This window comes from Acyrthosiphon pisum, chromosome A2 (genome assembly GCF_005508785.2).
Source record: "Acyrthosiphon pisum isolate AL4f chromosome A2, pea_aphid_22Mar2018_4r6ur, whole genome shotgun sequence".
Lineage (NCBI taxonomy): Eukaryota > Metazoa > Arthropoda > Insecta > Hemiptera > Aphididae > Acyrthosiphon > Acyrthosiphon pisum.
Genome location: NC_042495.1, coordinates 24,973,877 through 24,997,904, shown reverse-complemented (window position 1 = coordinate 24,997,904; position 24,028 = coordinate 24,973,877). Strand labels below are relative to the sequence as shown.

General features: G+C 30.4%; 2 protein-coding genes across 3 annotated transcripts; one reads left to right on the top strand and one right to left on the bottom strand.

Annotated features, from left to right (window-relative positions):
* The first annotated feature begins 4,214 nt into the window (after positions 1-4,214).
* Positions 4,215-15,024, top strand: LOC100159489 (TNF receptor-associated factor 4). The gene is made up of 7 exons (XM_001948320.5): positions 4,215-4,576; positions 12,698-12,799; positions 12,926-13,180; positions 13,244-13,471; positions 13,533-13,677; positions 13,751-14,025; positions 14,460-15,024. Exons 1-7 carry the CDS (start codon positions 4,403-4,405, stop codon positions 14,658-14,660), a joined length of 1,380 nt encoding a protein of 459 aa, XP_001948355.1. The 5' UTR covers positions 4,215-4,402; the 3' UTR covers positions 14,661-15,024.
* LOC100168380 (U6 small nuclear RNA (adenine-(43)-N(6))-methyltransferase) lies at positions 14,236-23,899 on the bottom strand. Of its 2 annotated transcripts, none has more exons than XM_008184738.3 (7): positions 23,183-23,899; positions 22,820-23,036; positions 18,311-18,451; positions 18,020-18,245; positions 15,433-15,724; positions 15,026-15,374; positions 14,236-14,576 (listed from the first exon to the last, which is right to left on the bottom strand). In XM_008184738.3, exons 1-6 carry the CDS (start codon positions 23,285-23,287, stop codon positions 15,027-15,029), a joined length of 1,329 nt encoding a protein of 442 aa, XP_008182960.1. In that variant the 5' UTR covers positions 23,288-23,899; the 3' UTR covers positions 14,236-14,576; position 15,026. The 2 variants fall into 2 exon arrangements, with proteins under 2 accessions (XP_008182960.1, XP_001948397.1); XM_001948362.5 differs by having other exon boundaries at positions 14,343-14,579.
* Positions 23,900-24,028: the final 129 nt, after the last annotated feature.

The following is a 24,028-nucleotide window of genomic DNA, read 5'->3' as shown; positions in this document are numbered from 1 at the left end:
ATTCAAATGTTTATTCTAAGGATAATAGTCCTTAAAAGTGGTTTTATAAAAATATAAAACAAATGTAGTAGTGGATCTAGTATTTATTATACTTAACTAAATTTATAGTAAATCACCAACATTTTTAAATAATCATAGCCCAAATATCTTCCAAACACATTATGATGGACCTAATATTATTCTTAGTACACAAGGGTAACTCAAAAACTACTTGTTTGAATTTTGATTCTGATACGTCAAAATTTTCAGACAAATTATATAAAAAATAAATCACAGTCGAAAAGGAGGGCTCTCGTTTGAAAACTAGAAGCCACAGGACTACAAAAAAAAATTCAAGAATTCACAAAAATGGAGTAGACTCAAAAATACCAAAAATCAAATCTGAATAAATTTATTATGAAATGAAAAAACGGGGACAAGCGTGCTTGGTGAATCGCCCTGTATAATTCAAAATTTTTTTATTATACATATATGTACATATTTTGTTAGTTTCTTATAACGATTAAATATTTGTGTATCGACTTTTTAAAATAAAAAAAAACATTTTTAATTATGTAAATATTATTTAGATTTAAATATTTTATGAACTAAGCGTTATTTTATATATGAAGCTATTTAACCTTGAATTTTACACGTATGTTTAGTATTGTTCCGAATTATGTTTAATTTATATTTTTAACTGTTTTTTAACTCGCTGATCCCTTTTGCAAGCTTGCTTTTTGGGACAGCTTCATCAAAATCTACTGTTCGTTTTTTGTTTTGAAATGTATGACGATTCAATTAATAAAATAAATATACCTTTACCTACTGCAAATCACAATATTTCAATATGTATATAATATTATGTGATAATCTGTGAATCTATTTCAAAACACATATATTTATTTTTCACCAATAATAATATATATCTTATTGATAAATAAATAAAAAAAAACACGTCTTTCGCGAAAATGCCCGACCTAATTATTGTTTGATTGTCGCGTATGCGCTGCGCGTTTCTAAAAAACTGGTAATTCGATCGAATTCGATACACCTAAATCGCGGCAAAACGCGTAGCGGAGTAAGTAATAGTGTTCGCGCGCAGAGAAAGTGCGACGGCGGCGGCGTCGCAAAGTTGCAATTTAACGCGAGCTCGCGAGTTTATTATGGGCACGCATATAATAGCAGTGTTCCACTCTCTCGTCAGATTCCGTCGATTCGTTTTAATGTTTAGACGGCATAAATGTTTTATTTATCGTGGTGTGGTATATACCTATAATACGTATAATATATATTATATACCGCCAAAATATAACCAAAAAACAATGATGTTAAACGACACACGCGTAGACTACGCGGAGTCTATAGCCGAAAGCCTCCGATATATTTCTATTATACATATATACACCCTGTAACAGATAGAACTGACTCTTGGAATAACTTTTGTTCTATTCAATATTCATTTTTTTTTATATATATATATAATTTAAAGTCGCCTATGCGCTACACATAATATACTATATGCTATACAAAAACATATTTTTATTTTTTAACACTGAAAATAAAACAACTATTAAAATTTGATTTAAATTTTTTGGATGTATTCAAAATAGTTAATTTGTGAATCTGATTTAAGAACAATTTTTATAGTAAAAACATTTATCCAAGTCAAGTAGCTTATATCTTAAAATATCAATATTTTTTTGATTAAATGAATTTGGAACGTAATAACTTTTTTTCAAAATATTCTTTTTGAAGGATTTGCTGACATGAGTATATTTTTTAAATTATTTACTAATCCTATAATTTTAACAATTTTTGTCAAACGTTTAAGTATAGCATAATTTTTTTTTCGTCAAGTCTTTCTGTTACACCTTGTATAATAGGTAGTTGTAACGTCTTTTAGACCACATAATATCATGTTTATGATAAAAATAAATCAATTTAATTTTCATTTCACACATATACATAAATTTAAATGTATAACATTATGATAATAATATATGAAACGATGACGATGTCTCCAAAAACCAAGGCGCGAGTGTATGTGTGTGGGGGGGGGGGGATGCTAACAGTTCTATGTCTGCGCATATATTATACCAAATAATAATGTATTTAACCTGTTAAAAAATAATAATATACATTGCATGAATAAAACTAAACATAAATATGTCCAATGTCCATATTATGTATTATACAGTCAAAAACAAAAATAATATTTAAAATTAATTATATAGCTATAAGAAAATACGACACTAATAGTATTTAGTATTACAATAAAAATGTAACTTTTATATGCTAAAATATTTTTTGTACCTAACTATTAATATAAAAGTTATATTTTTATTGTAATATTATTATATTGTTGTATTATCTTATAAGTTATAACTATAAAATATATTAATTAATATAATTTTTTTGTTTTTTTTATGGTATATATTATATAATATATAATATTGCATACAGATATTTTAAATATATAATATAGGTATATATTATTATAGGTAACTGCTAACTAACAGGCCAACCTTAGGTGCCAACCGCTAGATAATTAAATACAGCAAATAATTATGTCAAAAGTAATTTAATTTTCCTAATCAGGAAAATACTATATTATATTGACATTTTTTTTCGGGTATTGTGTATGATATTATACAATAGGTATGATGGAATATTATTAATTATTTATTATATTGATATTTCAAGCGCCTAAAAAATAATTGATTATAATATACATACTCATGTATTATATTTTAAGGTTGAAAAAACCGACGGTCGTTGATTAATTTAATTTTAGAAACCACTCACATTTAAAATAATCAATTAATTAATATCTATAGTGAAAACACCCTTGAAGAAATTATGCGAATGAGCAGAACCCGCCGAGTAGATCGACTACACATAATAACCATTTTAAGCACTCAATAATCGCCATTACTTATTAATTATTGTACATATAATAATTTTACGATATTGCTATAAAATTGATTATTATTAGCGACCAGTGGACCGTGCAAATTAATCGTGTACCTATATAATATTATAATATTTATAAATTATAACGATTGGTCGGCGTGTTCTTGGAGTTAAGAAATGGTTCCACGGAAAAACATTTAAAAACCGTTTATCGGCAAACGAATTTGATTTCATATTATGTTATTCGCACGGAAACCTCGAGGGGAGAAAACGGGGAAGTCGCTCTGCTGCGTAGTAGGTTTCCTAGCTGCCTCGTCGGTGAGATATGAGTAGGTCAGTGTTCTTATGATAGAGAACCACGTATATGTTTGTTGTTAGCCAAAATATTAACTTAAAAGTCAATACCGACGTATCGTATTATATATGACCTGTAGAACAGTGTGAATAGGTTTGTGCATAGAAAATAATAACAAACGTAATGGCAAAAAGTTTCAAAATTATACAATTAATATTTTTTGAATTTCAACATAATAACTGAAATCAACTATTATTTTTTGTCAAAATCGGAACTTCAGACGTCTTGGAAAAAATTGTATTCGTGTAGGTACTTTCGATATTTTGAAATTAGCTCAGTCGATTAAAAAAAAAATCCATCAAGTTAAAAACATTTTTAAAATTTTCGTTTATACGTAAATATTACTATTACACATGAAGGTCATGTACCTACCCCTACTCATCTTCACGTATTATGACATTCAATTGCTATAAGATATAAAGAAAATATATTTGTTAAATTATTAATTTGAGATGATAAAAATTAAACCGATGAATAATAGCAGAGTAAAAGAAAAAGATTATACAGCTGTGTACATTATGATAAAAGTTCAATAAAATTGTTTTTTATAATTTATAAATTAGAAACTAGAAAGATACATACATTCACTCTTTATATTATTGTGATTTACAATTACTAATCAAAAAAAAAATAGATTAACTTTTTATAAACCGAGTCGAGTTAATATTTTTCTTCTATACATAAAGTTAACTATGAAACTCACCGAGTTAAATTTATAATTTGTTAACTTTTAACCTATCGATCCAGTGTCCTCTCAACTTAACTGGAGCTAATTATTTTCATCGACTTGCACGCCTTTGCCGAACAAACATTCCGGAACACGGCGGTGACGTGTGACTGCAAGTCGGCGCACGTCCGCGGCCTCGGCGGGGGACCACTGTCTTGCCGAGGCGGTGCACAGCTGTTGTCGGAGGGAGTGCGGCGCGCACGAGCACCGCCACCCGGCCGCCGCCGACGAACGCGTAGAGCACGACAGTCGTCGTATCGCTACAACGGCGTTCGCTGTTCAGTCTCGTCACGTTAACCGCGCGCGCATCACACACCGCGTTCGCTCGCTCGCTCGTTCGCCGTACCGTCATAATATTATTATTATCGCTGCGTTACCTGCATCGCCGCCCGTCGACATCGATCGCCGTCCACGAGTTTTCCGACATGGGCCGAAGCCTTGCGTTGTGGACGAAGACGCTGAGTTTCCCGTCCCGGAACTCGCCCAACAAGTCGTCCAAGCACAGCATCACCACGTCCATCAACACGTCGTCGTGCACCATTTTCGCGCCGGCCACGACGCCCACCAAGGACAACATCACGCCAGCGTCCACTCCAGACGTAAGTCCGCCCTCGCCGTGACTCCCGGAAAATGTTTACGCGTCCTCCAATAACTGTCCTCTCCGGACTTCCAGATAAAATCTGTCAAAAATCGGTTTTTGAAATCCTTCCCCTCCCCCCAAAAAAAAATTCAGATACGCCTGCATTGGTGTCGCTAATGTGTATGAGAGGTCTAAATCTGAGTTTTTTTGTTTTACATTTTTTTTGCACTTAAAAAAAAATTCGTCCCACGTTAAGATGTTAAGTTATTCAAATTGTGTTATAATATGGGCACTTGGTTCGCGCTGGCTCGACGAGCTAATTTTATCACTATTTAATTATTTATAATAGGAAATTGCACCGATGCGCGCGGTACCTCCACCTACCGTTTTTTCGTCGTTCGTTTTATTTTATACGTGCCGATTGGAATTTACGACAAAACCGCATTTATATTACTTTTTATTATTTTATAAACTACCGGATGGCAATCGTTTCCGTACCAGCACCAATCGTCGATATTGTCCTAATGTCCTCTGTATAGTATTACGTGATTCGAAAACATATTTGCAGTTACGCGGGTTAACAATACATTTTTTTTTCGCAATTTGGGAACCAATACGCAGCAATTTTTTTTTTCGTGATATTTAGAATCACATGTTTGAAAATATTCACACGTGTTCGAGGGGTAAGACTTGTAGCCTAGGTACGTGTATAGGGAATAGTCTTATAGTATCATATAAGACGTATAATAATATTGTGATTTGTTATCGCCATTTTCGTTGTGATATTATTATATGTTGTAGGCAAAGTACAGTAGGTAATTGTTATTGAAATGAATTAACCCAGAATATTATACAATGAAAACAGATAGGCACGTTCTATTATATGATAATTTTTTCGTCAAGTGTTTGTTATTATATGGTGCGAGAGGTGCAGAGGTTTGATAAGTTTTCGAAGGTCTATTCGGAATATTATCATGTGTTGTGAATTCTGTGCAGTCTGTAAGTACGCAGGATTCAGTCAAAGAGTAAATATACAGTGAATATGCATAAAAAGCGTAGGCGCTTATAAAATAAATAATTTAAAGAATATACGAACCGAATGAGTATATATTATATTATATAGAAATCCGTTTTGTCATATACGTCTTACGAATATATAAATTGTCGTGGTCGTCGTCGTTCGTGTAAAACGATGATTGCGTAATATTTTGAACAGACAGTGTTCAGACAATATCCGGTCATCGGGACGAGATGATTTTTAACAATATTATATTATTGTGTCTGGTAAACGGTTACGAATATAATGCGTAATAATGCAATCGTACCTACATTGGTTTCGTATAATATCGTATATTATATTTAATCACAATATCCGCGTTAAACCGTATTTGCACAACAATAGAAGTTTTATTATTATTATTCCGTATAGGGTTTTGAACAAACACGAAAACTTACCAAAATCCATAAAGTATAAATAATAACAATGTCGTACCTAGCGCGCGCGCGTTTAAGTTTCATTATAGTTTCATAATAATATAATATATTATGTACCTGGTAATTGGTATGATACCTATGTGTATTGTGCATTACTCGACGGTATAATATTATATTGTAATAGTGTCATAGTACGATAGTAATAATAATTACGTTGTCCGACGCCACACAATATTATTATTACCATACAATATTGTCGACCCTCGACCGTGTCGTTTTGGAACTATGATATTATATAAATATATTACAATATTATTATAAACGGAGGGCTACCCATCGTCGTCGGTAATGTAAAAAAATTATTTAAAAAAAAAATAACCGTCGGCCCGCGTAACCTAACCTATTACCTGCCTATTATACATATTATTATCATCATAATAATTATTATATTGTATAATAGTGCTATTGAGGACCATTATACTACTACGAGTTACGACCGTTCGCCGTTGCATAATAATTGTTTACATTCGGGCGTTACGCGAACGATAATAATAATAATATATTGTGCACTATGTCCGAATAGTTGTTCGAAAACACTTTTTCGATCGTCGTCCGCGAAACACGTTAGGTACATAATATTATTATAGTTTCCCACCGCCGCCCACCCGATTTGAATTTCTCACACATTTATTATAAACGTTTCGATCGAAGAACGGCGAAACAGCCGACCCACCCAACAAGGCGACAGCGACGACCACGACAACAACAACCCGTCACACTGTTTGGGTTAGGCGATTACGTTATCTTATTAGCATTAAACACGTCTCGAGTTTGAGATTGAGACCTATCTAGGGGGGTGCCCTGGGGCCACAGATACTAGGTTGTGTCCCCCACTCCCCACTCCTATCGATGGAAATATCAAAATGCAGTTCTTGTCCCTGTTTGAACGTTATCCTTTATTTTGGCCGCATTGGCGTACAATTTATGATAATTATTAGATACACGCCGTTCAGTTATGTCACCGTCGATTAATTATATGCATAATAATATGTCATTAAATACGAAGTAAAATACTAAAAGTTACCTTTTTTTTGTTGCCTGACATAGTTCGAACACTTGATTATTACTTTAATAATTACGCAAATACTTGATATAATGACACAGAACTAACACCATTAAATATCTGTAAATACATTTATTTTAAAATTAGGTACTAGAAATATTGAATGATTTAATAAAGGGTTTTATTTTCCCGTTTAGTATTTTTTAAATATATAGATTATACAAAAATATTCCTTAAAATATAGATGGGTGGGTATAACAAAAATCCGAAAATTCCCGTAATATTTTAAAGCTCTAAAACAAATATTTTATTTTTACTCTTTGGTGCTTAATAAACAATTAACTTTATTCGAACATAAGGTGCATTTCCAAACATGTTTATTTTTGGAAATGTCTGTCCTTGTTAATCCGCGGGCCAGATCAATGTACAGATATGACGTGTAAAAGCAAGGGATAATATCCGTCGAGACATAGAGTGTTGTCTCTCGTACGATGTAACCTACCTAGTTCCTAGTAAAGCTATATAGGTATATAATATTATAATATTATATATATGTAGGTACAACTACGGTCGTACGTGTCGACAAAAAAAAATACCAACCCATCTGATTACGACTTCCGACCGAATTTCGTACACCGTCGTCTCCTTGTTTCCGTACGCGCACGAAAACCGATGTCTATAATATTATAATAATGTACTATATTCGTATTAAATTCTCGTCTCACATTATTACAACAATCGTATACCTATATGTGTATAAAATATTATATTTTCCTATGCGGGACACGCGCGCGGTCACCGCACGACGGCCGCAACAGGTGTAAACTATTAGTTTCCGTCTCGAGAGTCACGAATAGAGGAACCGTCGTCGCCGGTCGTAGATGCGACGACGACCCGACCCACAACTATAATATGGCTTTGGCGCGTACCCGCGGCCTTAAAATTTAATATAACATAATGATAATATATCGGATTGCCGGTGTCGAAATTAAATACCGGAGAACGGGTCGAGTTTATATTATATATTATCATATAGTGTAAGTGTAAAAAAAATTCCATTGAGGGGTCGAACGCCTCACAGGATGTCCGGTAATGATTTTCACCCTTCGCCCTCGCCGGTTAGTATATAGGTATATCGCCGATCACGTATAGACGAATAGCATTTATCGTAACAATAATATAGGTGACGACTGCGGCGTCGAGTCGCACAAAACATGACGCAAAATAATATAAGACAAACACCCATAAACGGATTTATATGGTTTATAATAAAAAAAAAAACTCATTAACCGCCATTAGGTCACAATAATAATATATTGTACAACACGATCTCGCAGAATATACCTAAACAGCTAACGGGCGTTTTGGCATTTTATTGTACATCGTCGAAAACAAGAGATAGTATAACATATATATATAATATTACCGGCTATTATGTATTATTGTAAACTCGCGCACACACACACACATAACCAACCGGTTGCCGCTGTCCCGTCACAATATGTTATTATTATATTCATCTTCGTGTATATGTTCCATTTCTCCTGCGCAAATCAAAAAAAAAAAAAATTATCCTTATGCAATTTTAATGGCGAACTGTTAATTCGAAAGTAATTACAGGTATATACACACGTGCTGCAGCAGTGCGATCGCCCAGCCGTCCGTCCGTCGGTGTGGGTGATTTATTATATTATTTTGTACGATATTAAACATAGGGTACCTACAATAATAAAATAATTAAATGCGCACAATATAATATGTGCGTAGGTTCCATAATGTTGCATGTTATTATTATTATATGCACGCGTATATACCAACACCCGATGTTAGGTATATATCGGTACTGTACACATATTATATATACCTAGTCTTTATACGGAACGACGGTTTTGATTGAAATAACGAAAATCAAAAACATAACGCATCGTTTGTGATGTAGGTTAATTTGCACGTACCTAGGCAATAATTTATATTATTATTTATCATGAATCTGTGAAAACCATCGTTATGCTCAGACTAACTATCATAATATTATGTATATTATATTGCACCTTCCTTAATCATTGCATTAACTGTCTACAGATGAGGTCCGAAAGGGAATTGTTCACCAAGAAAATAATTAAATAATTTTATTTGGCAATAATTTTCGTACCTAGGTACCTATTGTCCGGTCAGAACTCGTACGCATTGACGCCGAACCTAAATGCAATTCTAAAGATTAATAATTGGTCCATTATTTTAATAATTATAATTAAATAATAATATTTCATGTCCTTGACACGTCAAATCATATCGGCTACGTATAATTCAGCACAGTTTGATATTGTTATTGTATTAATATGGCACCTAATAATAGTATCCATAGGACACTGACAACAGTATAATATATAATATAAAGTTATAGAATTCTGTAGTAAGATCGAATGACTATTATTAAACGATGAAAGAAAATTAGTTATTCAGATGTATAAGTATAGATATTTAAAATAGTATTCGTTGTAGATTAGTTGCATATAAGTAACCAAAGTTCTTAGATCATTTGATATATTTTTTAAACGTATTCATGAAAATGAGAAAATATTTGTCAAACTTCTCTTGCGTCATTGTTATCTGTTAATAATATTATTTGATGAATGAGTTATATTTTACATGACGTGGAGAATATTTTCTATAGTCCTTTATTTTTCTCGTAATCCGAACCGGCAGGAAAATGGAACAAGCCGAACGTGACCCCGACTAAGGGAGGATTCACTTAATCACAATTCGAAATCATCTGTCACAGATCCAACACATGTGTGGGGGAAAAAATAATATGACCCTATTCGGCCGGGTACATAGACATTCCTAAACGGACATCTGTTCGGATGTATTTATTCTGAACTAAATAATTCATAATAATTGTATTTGTGTATTGTGTGAGTGTGTGACTTGAATGTTATCGGGAGGTCAGATAGTTTGTCGAGCGCATTTTTCAAAAATAAGTTATGCGCGTTATGCAACTATATTCTTGTTTCTTAAAAGGAAAATTCGATACGATTGTCATTGGAATGTTTTAGGGCTGTCAAATACCTCTGTTCTATCGCCGAGTGACTAATGATCTTCTTGAATCGTATTCGTACAATAGTATATTATAACTACGCCCGACATCGAGAATAATATACCCTATCATGTAAATGTCTTCAACAAATAATACTTAAGTACCTATACTAAAGTTTTAAATAGATTTTTTGTTAAAAAAAATAAAAATAAAAACATTAACATGACTTAATAATACATATAACATTAATAATTTTTAAGGAAATAATATTAAATAGCTATTGATAATGAGTTTTGAAAATACCTCGATTATACGCAAAATCCTGCGATTATCAAGAATAACTTCCGTAGAGGTTAGAGTACCTAGCGGTTGATTTAAAAGTATGTTTTAGTCTTAATTGCTTCGGCTTGGACAGTTGTCCAAAAATAATGTATAATCATACTTAATCTACCGAACAGTTTTAGACCCCGAGCCCGCAGGAGGTCCATGTGGATGAGCAGGTGCGTGTTTCAGCAACCGTAACTTCTCTTATATTATAGTCGTATTACAATACATATACCTATAATGATTTGACCAGAACTACGGGCCTCCCTTAAGCTTCACCAAGCGTGTATCCTTTGGCTCGTAACGCCTTTCATTATTATATATATTATTTTTGTGGCAGTAGGTATATGCGCTGGCAATGTAGGAATCACACCTGGTTTAGTTTATCTTAGTGCTCAGTCTTCCTTGACGCGACGTTGAAAAATAACATTAAGTTATTACTTATATTATTATACACTACCGACTACCTACTATAATATTACGATATCGATTTTATACATCATGCACATATTAATAGCCCGGTCGAATTTTACATTAATTTAATAGAATGGCCCTATATTATATACTTACAGATATACGGTTTTAATTTTAATATTCGTTACCTTTGCATTTTCAAATTGGTAAGTACCTACCTACGTGTTGAGAAACGTAATAGTGTACAAATTCTGTAGGAAAACAAAACCTTATAGACAAATATCGTTGTTGAACCACTTAAACCTAAAACAATAATACATTATTATTTTATACGGATTTGAGTCACGACAAGTTAAACTACTGGGTACAATGCACGTACTTACAGTGCCTACTATAGTTGTGTAATGTATAACGTTGGAAAGTACCTATATAGAAAAATTCATTTAAGGCATAAAGGAATCGGGATAGGTACATTATACCAGAAGCTGCCCGATATTTACCAGTTGGAGGCTTAGTAATTCAATCACTATACCATGAGAACTAACTCGACATATTATGTACCCATCATATCCCGTAGGTATTAAACAGTTTAATCGATTTCTGCGGTTTCTTTCCCTATGGTCGTCACTCGACCATAAACGAAGTTTTATAATAATTAGGTACCTAATACCTACTTACACTCGACAACATTATTGAACATATAAAACGTCTTTCCACTAGAATTTATTTTTTAAAAATAAAGATTGTTTCTTTAGGCGCCCGTGTTTAATATAAGGCCCGTTTTTTTAAATTCTTATACGAAAAAATGTACGTTCATATGTTGTATACACCATTAACCAACAATGTGTACGGGCGTTAAACATATGTTCCGTTTGCGTATCTTCTCTAACACAACTGCGAAAGGAAATACGTCGGCTGATCCCAATTATTTGAGATATTACACACAATAGGTACCTACACTACAAAACACTTGGAGAACGATATAATTTTCAACCTATTGTAAAGCACTAAAGCCTATATAAGTGTACGCAATTGTTCCTAAGACCTTAAATATGTTGTATTACTTGCAGGGTATTTGGTTGCATACTTATTGCGACATATATTTTTAGTTTTTATAAATGGTAATGTATCAACAAATTGAATACAGGTTGCAGATTTAAAAAAAATATACGCATAATATGAGTATAATACTTATTTTATTCTTTTTTTATTGAATATTTAAATATTAATATACATTATATAAGACTTGCAAAGTTTAGATAGATGTTTTCAAGTCAAATTATTTTATTAAAATTCACTTCTCACAAATTTAATAATAGTGACCGGGCATATAATAGTTTAATAAACCCATTGGATTTGTGTGGGAAGCATAACCTTTTAATGTGTACAAACACCATTTATTTATGGTTCCAATCATTAAATACAACAGTATTCTACGAATTATTATACTATTGGAACTAATTTAAGATTGAAGATGAAGAAACTTACCAATTATCGCACCTTAAATTGTATAATACATTAAATTATAAGCTTATATGCATATTATTATGATGAACAATAACTATCTATTGTTGATCTCTACTGTAAAATTTTAAATTTTAGTACTTTACTTTTACATTCTTATTGTAAAACATTTTTATTAAGTAATCCTTACAGACGCTAGCTTTCTATTATGTATGTTTAAAAGTTTCCTTTATGAAAAAAAATTGAGTTATTTTGAAAACTTGTTGATTTCATTTATTTAGCTCTATTCACAATATTTCCACACTTTCAGATTTAATCTTTATAGAATGTCTACAATATCATATTGAATTAAGTTTTTTTTTTAACAAATTGCATAATTAAAAATAATAAATTGTATGTTTTAGGTCTCAGATTGTGAAAAAGACAAGGATATAATGGGATCTGTTGTCTATTGCATTCACCACAAAGAAGGTTGTAAATGGAGCGATCAATTAAGGCGTCTAAAAGTAAGTACTCAATATGTTATTATTAAGCTATTGTGATTAAGAAAGTTAAATAAATAAAAAAAAATATTGAAGTATCTTTCTCTTTGTAAAGATTTTATTTTAATTAGTCAAACATTACATTAACAGGGACACTTGCAAACATGTAAATATGATGCGTTACCTTGCACAAACCACTGTGGCGCTCAAATTGCCAGAATTTTAATGGATGATCATGTGAGATATACATGTATTGAACGTGTCATCAAGTGCGAATACTGTAATGGTGAAATGAAAGGAGAAGCAGCTGGGGAAGAACATAGTAGAACATGTCCGGTGGAGCCAATCCATTGTGAAGCTAAATGTGGTGTAAAAATTCCAAGACGAATGTTGGCCAAACATAAGGTAGACAATTTTAGAATTATAATATTTTGAATGGTTAACTAAAAGTATACAATTTGTAATCAGGTCACAGAATGTTCAAAAAGATTATTACCATGTCGTCATTGTGGACGGCAGTTTGTAGCTGACACTATTAACTCACACACAACATCGTGCCCACGTTTCCCTCTAACTTGTCCCAATCGATGTGAAATTGTCACTGTTGCACGTGAAGATTTAGAACATCACATTAAACATGCATGTCATTCAATGTTAACATCTTGTAGCTTCAAAGATGTTGGTTGTCGATTCAAGGTAAAATTTTATTGGTATTAACTAAATACCTTTTGATTAACTTATATATTTTCAACTGTAGAGTTTAAGAGGAAAGCAAATGGACACACACATGGAGGAAGCAAGCCAACAACATTTAACATTAATGTGTTCAATGGTCACTAAACAACAACAACAAATTGTATCCATGAAAAAAGTTATAAATAACTTAGCTGTTAATCAGTCAGGTAAATAAGATTTTTTTTTAACAGTACTTTAAATTTAAATACCAATTGCTTATAAAAATCTAATTACTTAAAGGTACGTTGATTTGGAAAATCACCGATGTACTGGAAAAACTTGAAGAGGGTCGTCACAAACTATGCGGTGATGGTCTAGAACTCATCAGTTCGCCGTTCTACACCAGCCAGTTTGGGTACAAGTTGCAAGCATCGGTGTTTTTGAACGGCAACGGATCTGGTGAAAACACACATGTATCTGTTTATATAAAAATACTGCCAGGTGAATTTGATGCTTTACTGAAATGGTCATTTTCTCATTCTGTGGCATTCACATTATTTGACCAAAGTGAAAAGGTGTGTAATTCAAAAATATCGTTTATATTTATGAAACTAACCTATTATGAAATATATATTTGCACATTAGAGTTGAATGTACTAAGTATAAATAGCATAGAATTATATATAATTGGGATAACCAGAATGTATAATATTGTTTAAATATATATAGATAAAAATAGGACATCAAATGTAATTAAAAAAATATCTCACATAAATTTTTTTTGATAACATTTTTATAATTTATATTTATATAAATATAATTTTCAGTCAAAAATAACAATAACTTTTATAATACTATTTATCATTATAAATAAATAAAAAAAAAAACAACATAAATAAGCAATATTTATTCGCATTGTAATGTGCAAATATATTATTCTAGTGGTTATGTACAAATGTAAAATACAAGATAAATTACTAATACTTTAACTACCTTTGTCATTTCATAGCCATGCAACATAGTTGAGAGTTTTGTGCCTGATCCATCTTGGGAGAATTTCCAACGACCAAGCACGCAGCCGGATAGCCTTGGATTTGGTTTTCCTAAATTTGTGTCACATGAAACCCTACTAAAAAAAAGACAGTTTATTAAAGATGACACTATATTTTTACGCATAAAAGTAGATCCCAGCAAAATAGTAGCGGTTTAAAATTATTTTCAGTTTATAATGTATATTAGTATGATCTCGTAAAATGTATATGAAAATAAGTGTTCATATTTAATTTTTTTTTTGTTTTGGTTCTCTTTTTTTCACAATTGGTAATGTACAAAATGTGACTGTTTGTTTATGTTAATTCTTACACCGGTTGAGTCAATTGATAAACTTTATTTCTTAATTTATTTATTCATTTTTTCCTTTAAGAATACTATACCAAATTAATTTTATATTTTATTATATTATTATCTCATAATTATTATATTATACACTATACTATTTTGTTATTCACATTAAACCTATTTAATTTTAAGTATTATGTAATTAAGTGTTTTTAAATAAATTATAAGCAAACCTACATTATATAAATCTATTCTTAAAGAACTGAAAAACTTGATATGAATTGTCTCTATTGCCGTCCAAGTGCAACATGTCTATCAAAATTGTATTGTCTGACTTTCTTAAAACTAATGTAGCCGCAAATAATGGTTTGGCATTCACTGTGGTCTCTAAATGCTGATCCACCCTTTCATCATCAGATGCAATGAGTAAACAACTATCATTTGTTTTTTGACGTTTGCAATCAGCTAATCTTTTTTCCATTCGCCTCTTTCTTCTTTGATGTGTCCATGTATTTTCATATGCTTGAATGTCAGCTTGGTATAAGACATTTTCACTAATTTTTGATTGTAATTTTGAGATTGACAGCTAAATACAAATAATGAAGTATAAAAAAAAATTATAAATATTATTAATAGTTATTTACCTTAAGACTATCTAGAAGTTCTGATAGTTTGGCTAGCGCAGTTGTAGAGTCATACGATTCTGGAATTTTGAAAGACACTGGAGGTCTAAGTTTCAACTTCTCCTTTTGAAACTCCTTATTAGGCAAAAAATCCTTTAATTTTATATCCGGCTGAAATGTCCAAGCAAGCCCCCAACGAGCATTCCGACCTTGAAAGAAACCAGCTTCTGCAATTGTACATGCTCCAATAGCTTTCAGTTCATTTTTTAGAGGGTCTAATGATGATTTATAACCAACCATTGTTGTATAAATACTAATAAAAAAAAATAAAAAGTTATAATATAAATGCAATTAATTTCATTTGTAGGTAATATGGAAACTGTTGAGGGTAAAATATTTTTCATATCAATATTACACACGAGTACATAATAACAAAATGTTTTTATCAAAAGAAAAATATTTTACATATTCATATGTAATACCACTGGTGATAGTACAAATGGATTTTATTATACATAAATTAATTGTTTAAAAAAATTACATATTTGGTTAGGTAGTTATAAGGGATGGGTCAAACATAAGTTTACAAGATTAAAACTCAAAATTAATGTTCAAACTTTGATTTTATTTAAGTAGTAAAGCTGTGTTTCTCCTCAAAAAAATTATTGACCGCCATACTTTGCAAACCTAATTAATATATTCACTCTTCGAACTTAAATTTTTTTTCTTAAATTTTTAAACTTTTAGATTTTCATAAGGTTTGAGAATAATGAGAACCTATCCCTATTATTTATCTCATAGTTATTACTTTTGTTTTAATCAGGTAGGTTCAAATTGGTTACTTATATAACAGGTATTGCTGAAGTCTTAAATGTTCCAAAAAAAAATCTTCAAAATAATTTTTATTAATTTAAGAATAAGTGTTAGAATCAACACTAGATGACGTGGGCACCTACTATCTACTTTAAAATATCACATAATATAGGTATCTAACATGGTACTTATAAAACTGATGAAGAAAAACGTTTGTTCATATTTTAGTATAACCTTAAGGGTTTATGCGGTGAACAACAATTTTTGGAGATGCAGGTGTTGCAATGCAAATCTGTATGCTGATAATACACACACCTCTGGTTAAAACTAAAACTATTCAATTAGTTAATTAAAATGCAATATACCTAGATAATTTTTAAATTTTAATTGAGTAGTTACCTATTACAGACATAACTTAACATAGATCACAACACAAGAATGCGCACCAGCAATATGAGATTAGCTGCACACCTTGTAAGAAATACAATTTTTTTCCAATTATAAATTATAAGTTTAAGTCAGGTATTATATTATTATGTATATGATTAAAAACTAAGAAGAATATTTTTAATTGATAAGTTAATAATTTATCATTCAAAGAATATGTCGAATTTATAAAAATAATGAATTGTTCTAAAAATGAAACCATACTGTAAGTTATAATGTATTGATCTCCTAACAAAGAACTATTATTTTACTATGAACTATGATAATTATGGTTTATTTATGAAATGTGCCTGTTGTATTATTGTTGATGATGAACGTACTTAATTGTGTATATTACCATGACTAAATAGGCATGTCAGTTAATTAACACTGTGCATGGAGATATTCTCCAGAATAAGTATAAATGCTAAAATATTGCTAATATATACATTATTATCCAATTGATATTGTTTTTTCCTTGTCTGGGGATTGGGGAACACACAAAAAGATTTAAAAAATTTAACATTAGCTGACATACCTATTTATTTAGTCAAGTTTATTACTTTAATCATAAAACTACTGCACTCATAGAACATGGATGCAGTAAAATATGGAAACAATTCTAGTTAAGCTCCTAACCTAATTTTCAAACATTTTTTTCTCCATTTTTAAAGGGAATTTAAAAACAAGTCAGACAAAATTTATTACTTTTGGACATATGTTCAAAAGATCATGGTTATTACATAACCTAGGAATGGAAAATATAAAGTATATAAAACCGTACCATGGACTAAGATATCTTTGTCTGCGATGGTACTAACTAACAAATATATAACATTTTAAGTGTTATAACTTGAAAACTGAGTACAAATAACAAACATTGATTGTATCTTAATTTTTTTCATAAAAATTTCATGGAATTACAAATTAAAATTTCCTGAAAGCTTAACTAGAATTATGCCGAAATATTGACGCCCCAGTTCAAAACTGCAACTAAAAAATTTGGTTTATTGGGTATAATGTGTTTTCTATATTGTTTCTCTATGTAAAGTAACGTACATTATAATATTGAAAATACACTCTCGTGGACACTGATTTGACTATATTTTATTGATTTCTTGAAGTTAAATTGTTATAAGATGGTGTACATAACTCGGATTTGTTAAAACTCAAGTTGTTACAGTTTTCATCTGGAGCGTCGATATAGTCTATTATTTGATAACTTTAAACAAATAATAATATGGATATTTATTATTTAATATTTATGAAAATAATAATTTTTAATCAATAAGAATATTTTTACACCAAACAAATTTCCAAGTAAAACTAATTGTATTATAATATATGAATAATATATTGTTATTATTACCTTATCGAATTCTGTAATGTTTCACTTTCGTTAATCATTTTTTTTATAAAATCAACTTCTCCACCTATTGTATACATTTCAGAAGTAATCCCAACTGCACTATCTGCTTCATCATCTGATGAATTTATTTTTGAAAGACTATGAAAAGGTGGGTTACACATACAGAAGTCATAATGTTCATCTACTGCTACTGGCAATAATCTTTCCCATTCCGATACCTCCAGTACTAAAAAATAGAAAAATAGGATTAAAACATTTTATTATATTGCATTATTCTTGTTAAGTAATTACCTTGAATTAAATGTTGTAAATTATTTTTTTCTACATTTTTAATAGCATTTTTAATAGATTCTTTATTGATATCAGTACCGACCATGGACCACTGAAATTGTTTAGCTGCTAATAATGGATAAATACATGATGAACCTGTGCCTGAAAAAATAAAACATTTTTTTAACAACTACTGAGCAAACTAATATAAAAAATTAGAACATCAAATTAATTTAAGTTTATATTAGCAGTTTACACATAGTATAATATGCTTTATCATAATACCTAACAAGAAAATTAAAAAAACCTCGAAAAAAACTGAAAAAGGGGGATGTAGGTAACCGCTCTGATATACAGTAGGAGTCGAGAGTACCTCGTCAATGAGTAGGTCACTTTAATAGATGTATAGAATGTAATTCAAAATAAATTATAAGGCAATAACATAAAATTAACCTTAATGTTTTTATGATGTCATAATGTATACACCATTTAATAATATAATTTATTACACATTACATATTATTTACCTATCATATTATTATGTAATACTTTCAAATCTCAAATCAAAATATTTTTGAATTACGACAGAATAACCAAAAATGTTGTTTTTTGTTTAAATGTCAAATTTTGTTTAAATTAAAACATTGAATGACTAAAAAAAAATATAGTCTTGTTATGAAATTATAAATTTTTCGATTCAAGTATGACCTATTTATGAGGAACCTCAAATTCAAATATCAGACCATATAAATATTCATATAAAAATTGAACACTATATTTAAAATTACAAAATATTTTGAAAATGTTCGTGATTTCGATTAATTTTATCAAAATTTGAACTTCAGATGCTTATAAAATAAAATGAAGCCCACGAATTTTTTACATTTCTAAAAATGATGAGGAACCTTGTATGAAATATTCAAGATTTTTGATCGATCGAAACATTTTTAAGTAGGTTTTTCAATTACAAGAAAATGTGAACATTTTATTTTTACGTGTCAATATCCTATTTCGTTCGAATTTAAACTTAAGACACTCATAAAAAATATTTATGGAATAACGCTCAAATTTTTTTTTAAATCCAGTTTTGAAAACTTATGAGGAACCATGTATTCAATTTTCAAATTTTAGGTATAAATATAAATGTTTACGAATTTTAAGGTACTTATAAAATAATTAAAACTTTTTCTTGATTTTAACGAATTTTCAGATTTTTTCAGCATTTTAAATTTACAATTAAAAAAAAAATATTACGAGCACGTATTTTCGAGATTTTTAATTTTTATATGAAACACTTATGCGGAATCTTCTATTAAATTGTCTAAAATTTTGATTTTTTAAATGAACGAAATAGGTAGGTATATTTAATTGAGTTTTATGGGGAAAAAAAACTAAAAGAAAATAAAGAAAATTAATATATATATATATGGCTTATGTGTAGAACGTTTACGTAATGTATAGCTCAAAATGCGTTAAAATATTTTTAAAATGTCGTCATGTATAAAAAAAGGTTGGTGAAAATTTCAAGTAGGTACATACCGTATGTAGGATACCTACGGGGTTATTTCGAGTTGCGCAGAACATAAAACAAAATAATTACCTAAGATTTTTTCATTATTTTAACTTTACACCTAAAAATAAAAATATTACGAGCATGTATTTTCGAGATATTAAATTTTTAAATGAGCGAAATAGGTGGTATATTTTCTCGACTTTCATGAGGATAAAAACTAAAAAAAAATGAAAATGTATATTGTCTATAAAAATGTTAATTGTATAATGTTAAATGATCTAGGTATAGTGTGTAGTGTTTAAGTAATGTATAGCTCAAAATGCGTTAAAATATTTTTAAAATGTCGTCAAGTATAAAAAGGTGGGTAAGTGGATGTCGCTCTGGTGTACAGTAGGTTACAAGTGGGTCACTGTATGATGGATAGTATTAAATTTGAATTCAATGATATAATATCACTGTATAAGAAAAACGATTCTGAGCGGAGACGGTTTGTCAGTCTAGATATAAGACATAATATTATACATTTATATCTATGGTATAAAAACAAATGACCTATAATAGATACCTATCATAAATTCCAAATTAATCATATCACATTATCTATTAGATACTTATTACGCGTTAAACATCAACAAAAAACCCGTGATACTATCATAGATATATAATAGTATACTTTATAAGTTTCAAGTACCTACCAACTACCCACGAATAGTATTATACAATCACAACAAAATAATTAAAATAGTTATTCTTGGTTTTTTAATATGTAATTTCGTCCAAATTTGAACTTAAAATGATTATAAAAATAAACTGTGCTTATGTATTTCTTAGAATTTTTGGTAACAGGATTAAATATTTACGTGGAATCTTGTTTTAAATTTTCAATCCTTAGATATAAAAGTTGAATATTTTATAAATTTTTAACTACAAAATAATTATTCAATTTTAAATTTGATAAATTTTGTTAACATTTCAACTTCAAATGCTTATAAAAAAAATGTGTGCCTATGTATTTTTAATATTTTGCAATTGCTATTGTAACAATATATCAGGAGCCTTGCATTAAAAATTCACGCATTTTTACCAAACAAATAAAATTTTATTGATATTTATAGAAAAAAAAAAAAAAATTAAAAAAATTGAAAAATGACAATGTCTGTAAGCAGCTCAAAAAGAGTCAAGTTATTTTCAAATTTTTATCGTGTATAGAAAATGCTAATATAAACATTCAGTGAAATTTTCAAGTTTCTACAGTCATTCGTTTTTTAATTACAATAAAATAAGAAAATCGTTACGTAAGAAATCGAGTGAATATCAAATGTTGTAAAAATACGAATTTCAAACGCTCATTAAAATTTAATTTGAGTTTCTTATAGACATTTTTTTTTGATAAAGGTAGATTAACCTATAAGGAATCTTGTATTACATTTTAAAATCTTAGTTCTAAAATTCTAATTCTTTACGAATTATTAATTCAAAATAATTTGCTAATTTTCGTGATTTTTACATATTTTGTCAATTTTTGAACTTTAAATGCTTATAAAAAAATTGCGACTATGGATTTTTAATATTTTTAAAATCTCATTGTAACAATATAGTAGGAGCCTTGTATTAAATTTTCAAGTATTTTTACTCAACAAATAAAGTTTTATTGACATTCATAGAAAAAAAAACTAATTAAATTGGAAACTGAAATTGTCCGTAAACAGCTCAAAACAAATCAAAATATTTTGATAATTTTATCATGTATAGAAAATGGAAAATAAACAACCAGTGAAAATTTCATGTATCTACTAGTCATTCGTATCTAGTCATTCGTTTTAAAGTTACACCAAAAACCAAAATTAATTTTCTCGAAAACAGATTTTGCGTAAAAATTCCCGTTTTTCCTTAATTTTTCTTTTGTTGTCACTGCGCTTTTGAAAACTATTGGAAAATTTTTACTTTTGACCCCCCGAGGTACCAACTAGATTCACTTTCCTATCAGAAAAGGTACTATTGAAGAAAATCCAAGCACTTTTACTGTCCTAAAAGGTGATGACAGACACAAAAAAAAATTAAAAAATTAAAAAATAAAACACTCATCATCGTAAAATCAATACATTCATCGTTCCACTCAGAATCTAAAAAAGGTCGGTGAAAATTTCAAGTAGGTACGACGGTATCCTAGGGCTATTCTGTTTTCAAGTTGCGCAGAAAATAAAACAAAATCGATATTGTCAAAAACTGGTGTTTTGTATAGATACCTATGACAATTTTTTTCGGATTATTTCGATAAATACAAACAAATAATTATTAATAGATATTCAAAACCTAATTGACGAAATTCTTACTACATGTGCGTGCTGCGGATTATCGAACATCGAAACATCGAGGAACACGATACATTTACAGAGTGGTGTAGTTAGGGTGGGGGGGGGGGGTGTGTAAGGGGTTTCCACCCCCCCAAAACAAAAATCTTTTTTATATTGGTATTTTGATTTGAGAAAATTGTTGTGATAAGAGACTTTCGGCAAACTGCCGACGGTACGAATAATAAATTATATAGCACGACAAGTCGACAAAATTATCGTCGATAACAATTTTATCATAGGTAGGTCTCGATAACTATTACTGAAATAATAACAAATTATAAAATCGACAAAAACAGCGATAACGATGTCGAGTGGATTTTATTTTATGAATTATTATAACAGTCTAATATAAAACTATTGCAACTATTTATAACTAATACCAATTTGAAACAAAATAAAAATGATGTTTAGTTTAACTAATAACTTGTAATTTTTATCATAAATATATTTTAAACCCCCCCCCACCAAAAAAAAAAAAATCGTATCTACGCCGCTGCGATTTACCATAACTAAATCCAAAAAAACAAACAAAAATTCGTACCTATCGGTTTTAATCGTATTTATTAATTTACTACTTCGCATGCGCAGATGTGCTTACTATAATATTATAATACGTCCACATCATTATATGTGACAATTATTTTAATTTAATATTCGTCATACCTATATCGATTCCTTTGATCTTCTTCGTGTTGTCGTAGTTCAAGTTGAACAGATCTTCGATCCACAGCAAATAGTTGAGTCGCAACGGCACGGTGGGTACCAGTCTGCCGACGGGCAAATCCACGTCTAGGTCGAAGTCTTTCTTCAACAGTATAGTGGTCAACAATCTGAGGCCGTCCTGATTTTTGAAGTCGAAAGTGATTTTGCCGTTCAAGCCCTGTGCGATGTGAAACAGACCGTCGGAAAACACCGGAGACGGCAAAAAAACATTAACCGTTGACAACGTAATAATATTGTTAAATGGAATTAATTAATCAATTTTTAATTAGAATTTTGAAAAAAAAAAAACAAAGGTGTACTTACGACTGACGCGTATTTGTTGAATTCCGGATACTTTGCCGCCAGCTCCTTGAACGCAGGTGGCGTCCGGTAAATATTTCTCGGGTGCATGAACTGGTTGTTCGGCATCGCGGACACTCGATAATTGTTCCGGTGGTGGTAAGCGGGGATCGGATTATTTACAACAAAAAAAAAATGTAAATATTATTATCGATCAACGAGCACTCTCGTCGCGTCCGCGACACGAGATGATAATAATATTGCTCTGTCTACGACGATAACAAAAAAAAAAAATCAAATATTATAATAATTAAATCGCCAGTAGGGTCTGGAAACGGTCGAATCCGATATTGTCGACTGTCGACATTTTGGCCGCCTCACGACTCGTCAGACGCCCAAAAAAAAATTTATAATTAATGACCAACTCGCACGCACGACCTGCGTGTGTAAATATTTACGTTTGTGTGCGGAACAGTGCTGCGCATGCGCAATGCGTCTGTTCTCAAACGCGACTACTCCAAAGCCGTTGCAAATCGGAAACGAACTCGTTTCGAACAAAGGCTCCATTAACAATAATGTGTTAATTGAAAACTATTTATTCATAACAATATCGTGTTGTCATGATGAAAAACGGTTACGCACTGATCTGATTGTATTAAATGTGTGGTAATTAATTATAACGATATATTATTGAAAAATCAATGCGTCGATCAGGTAAATTCTGTGTTATCAATGACCGTGTGACCATCGTTGCCCGCATAGACCTTATACTAATATAAGTATAAGGTCTATGGTTGCCCGTCGGTTATTTTGTCCGACGGGGCAAGTGACCGCGGCCCAAGATACGGAACATTTTTTTGTGATTACTGA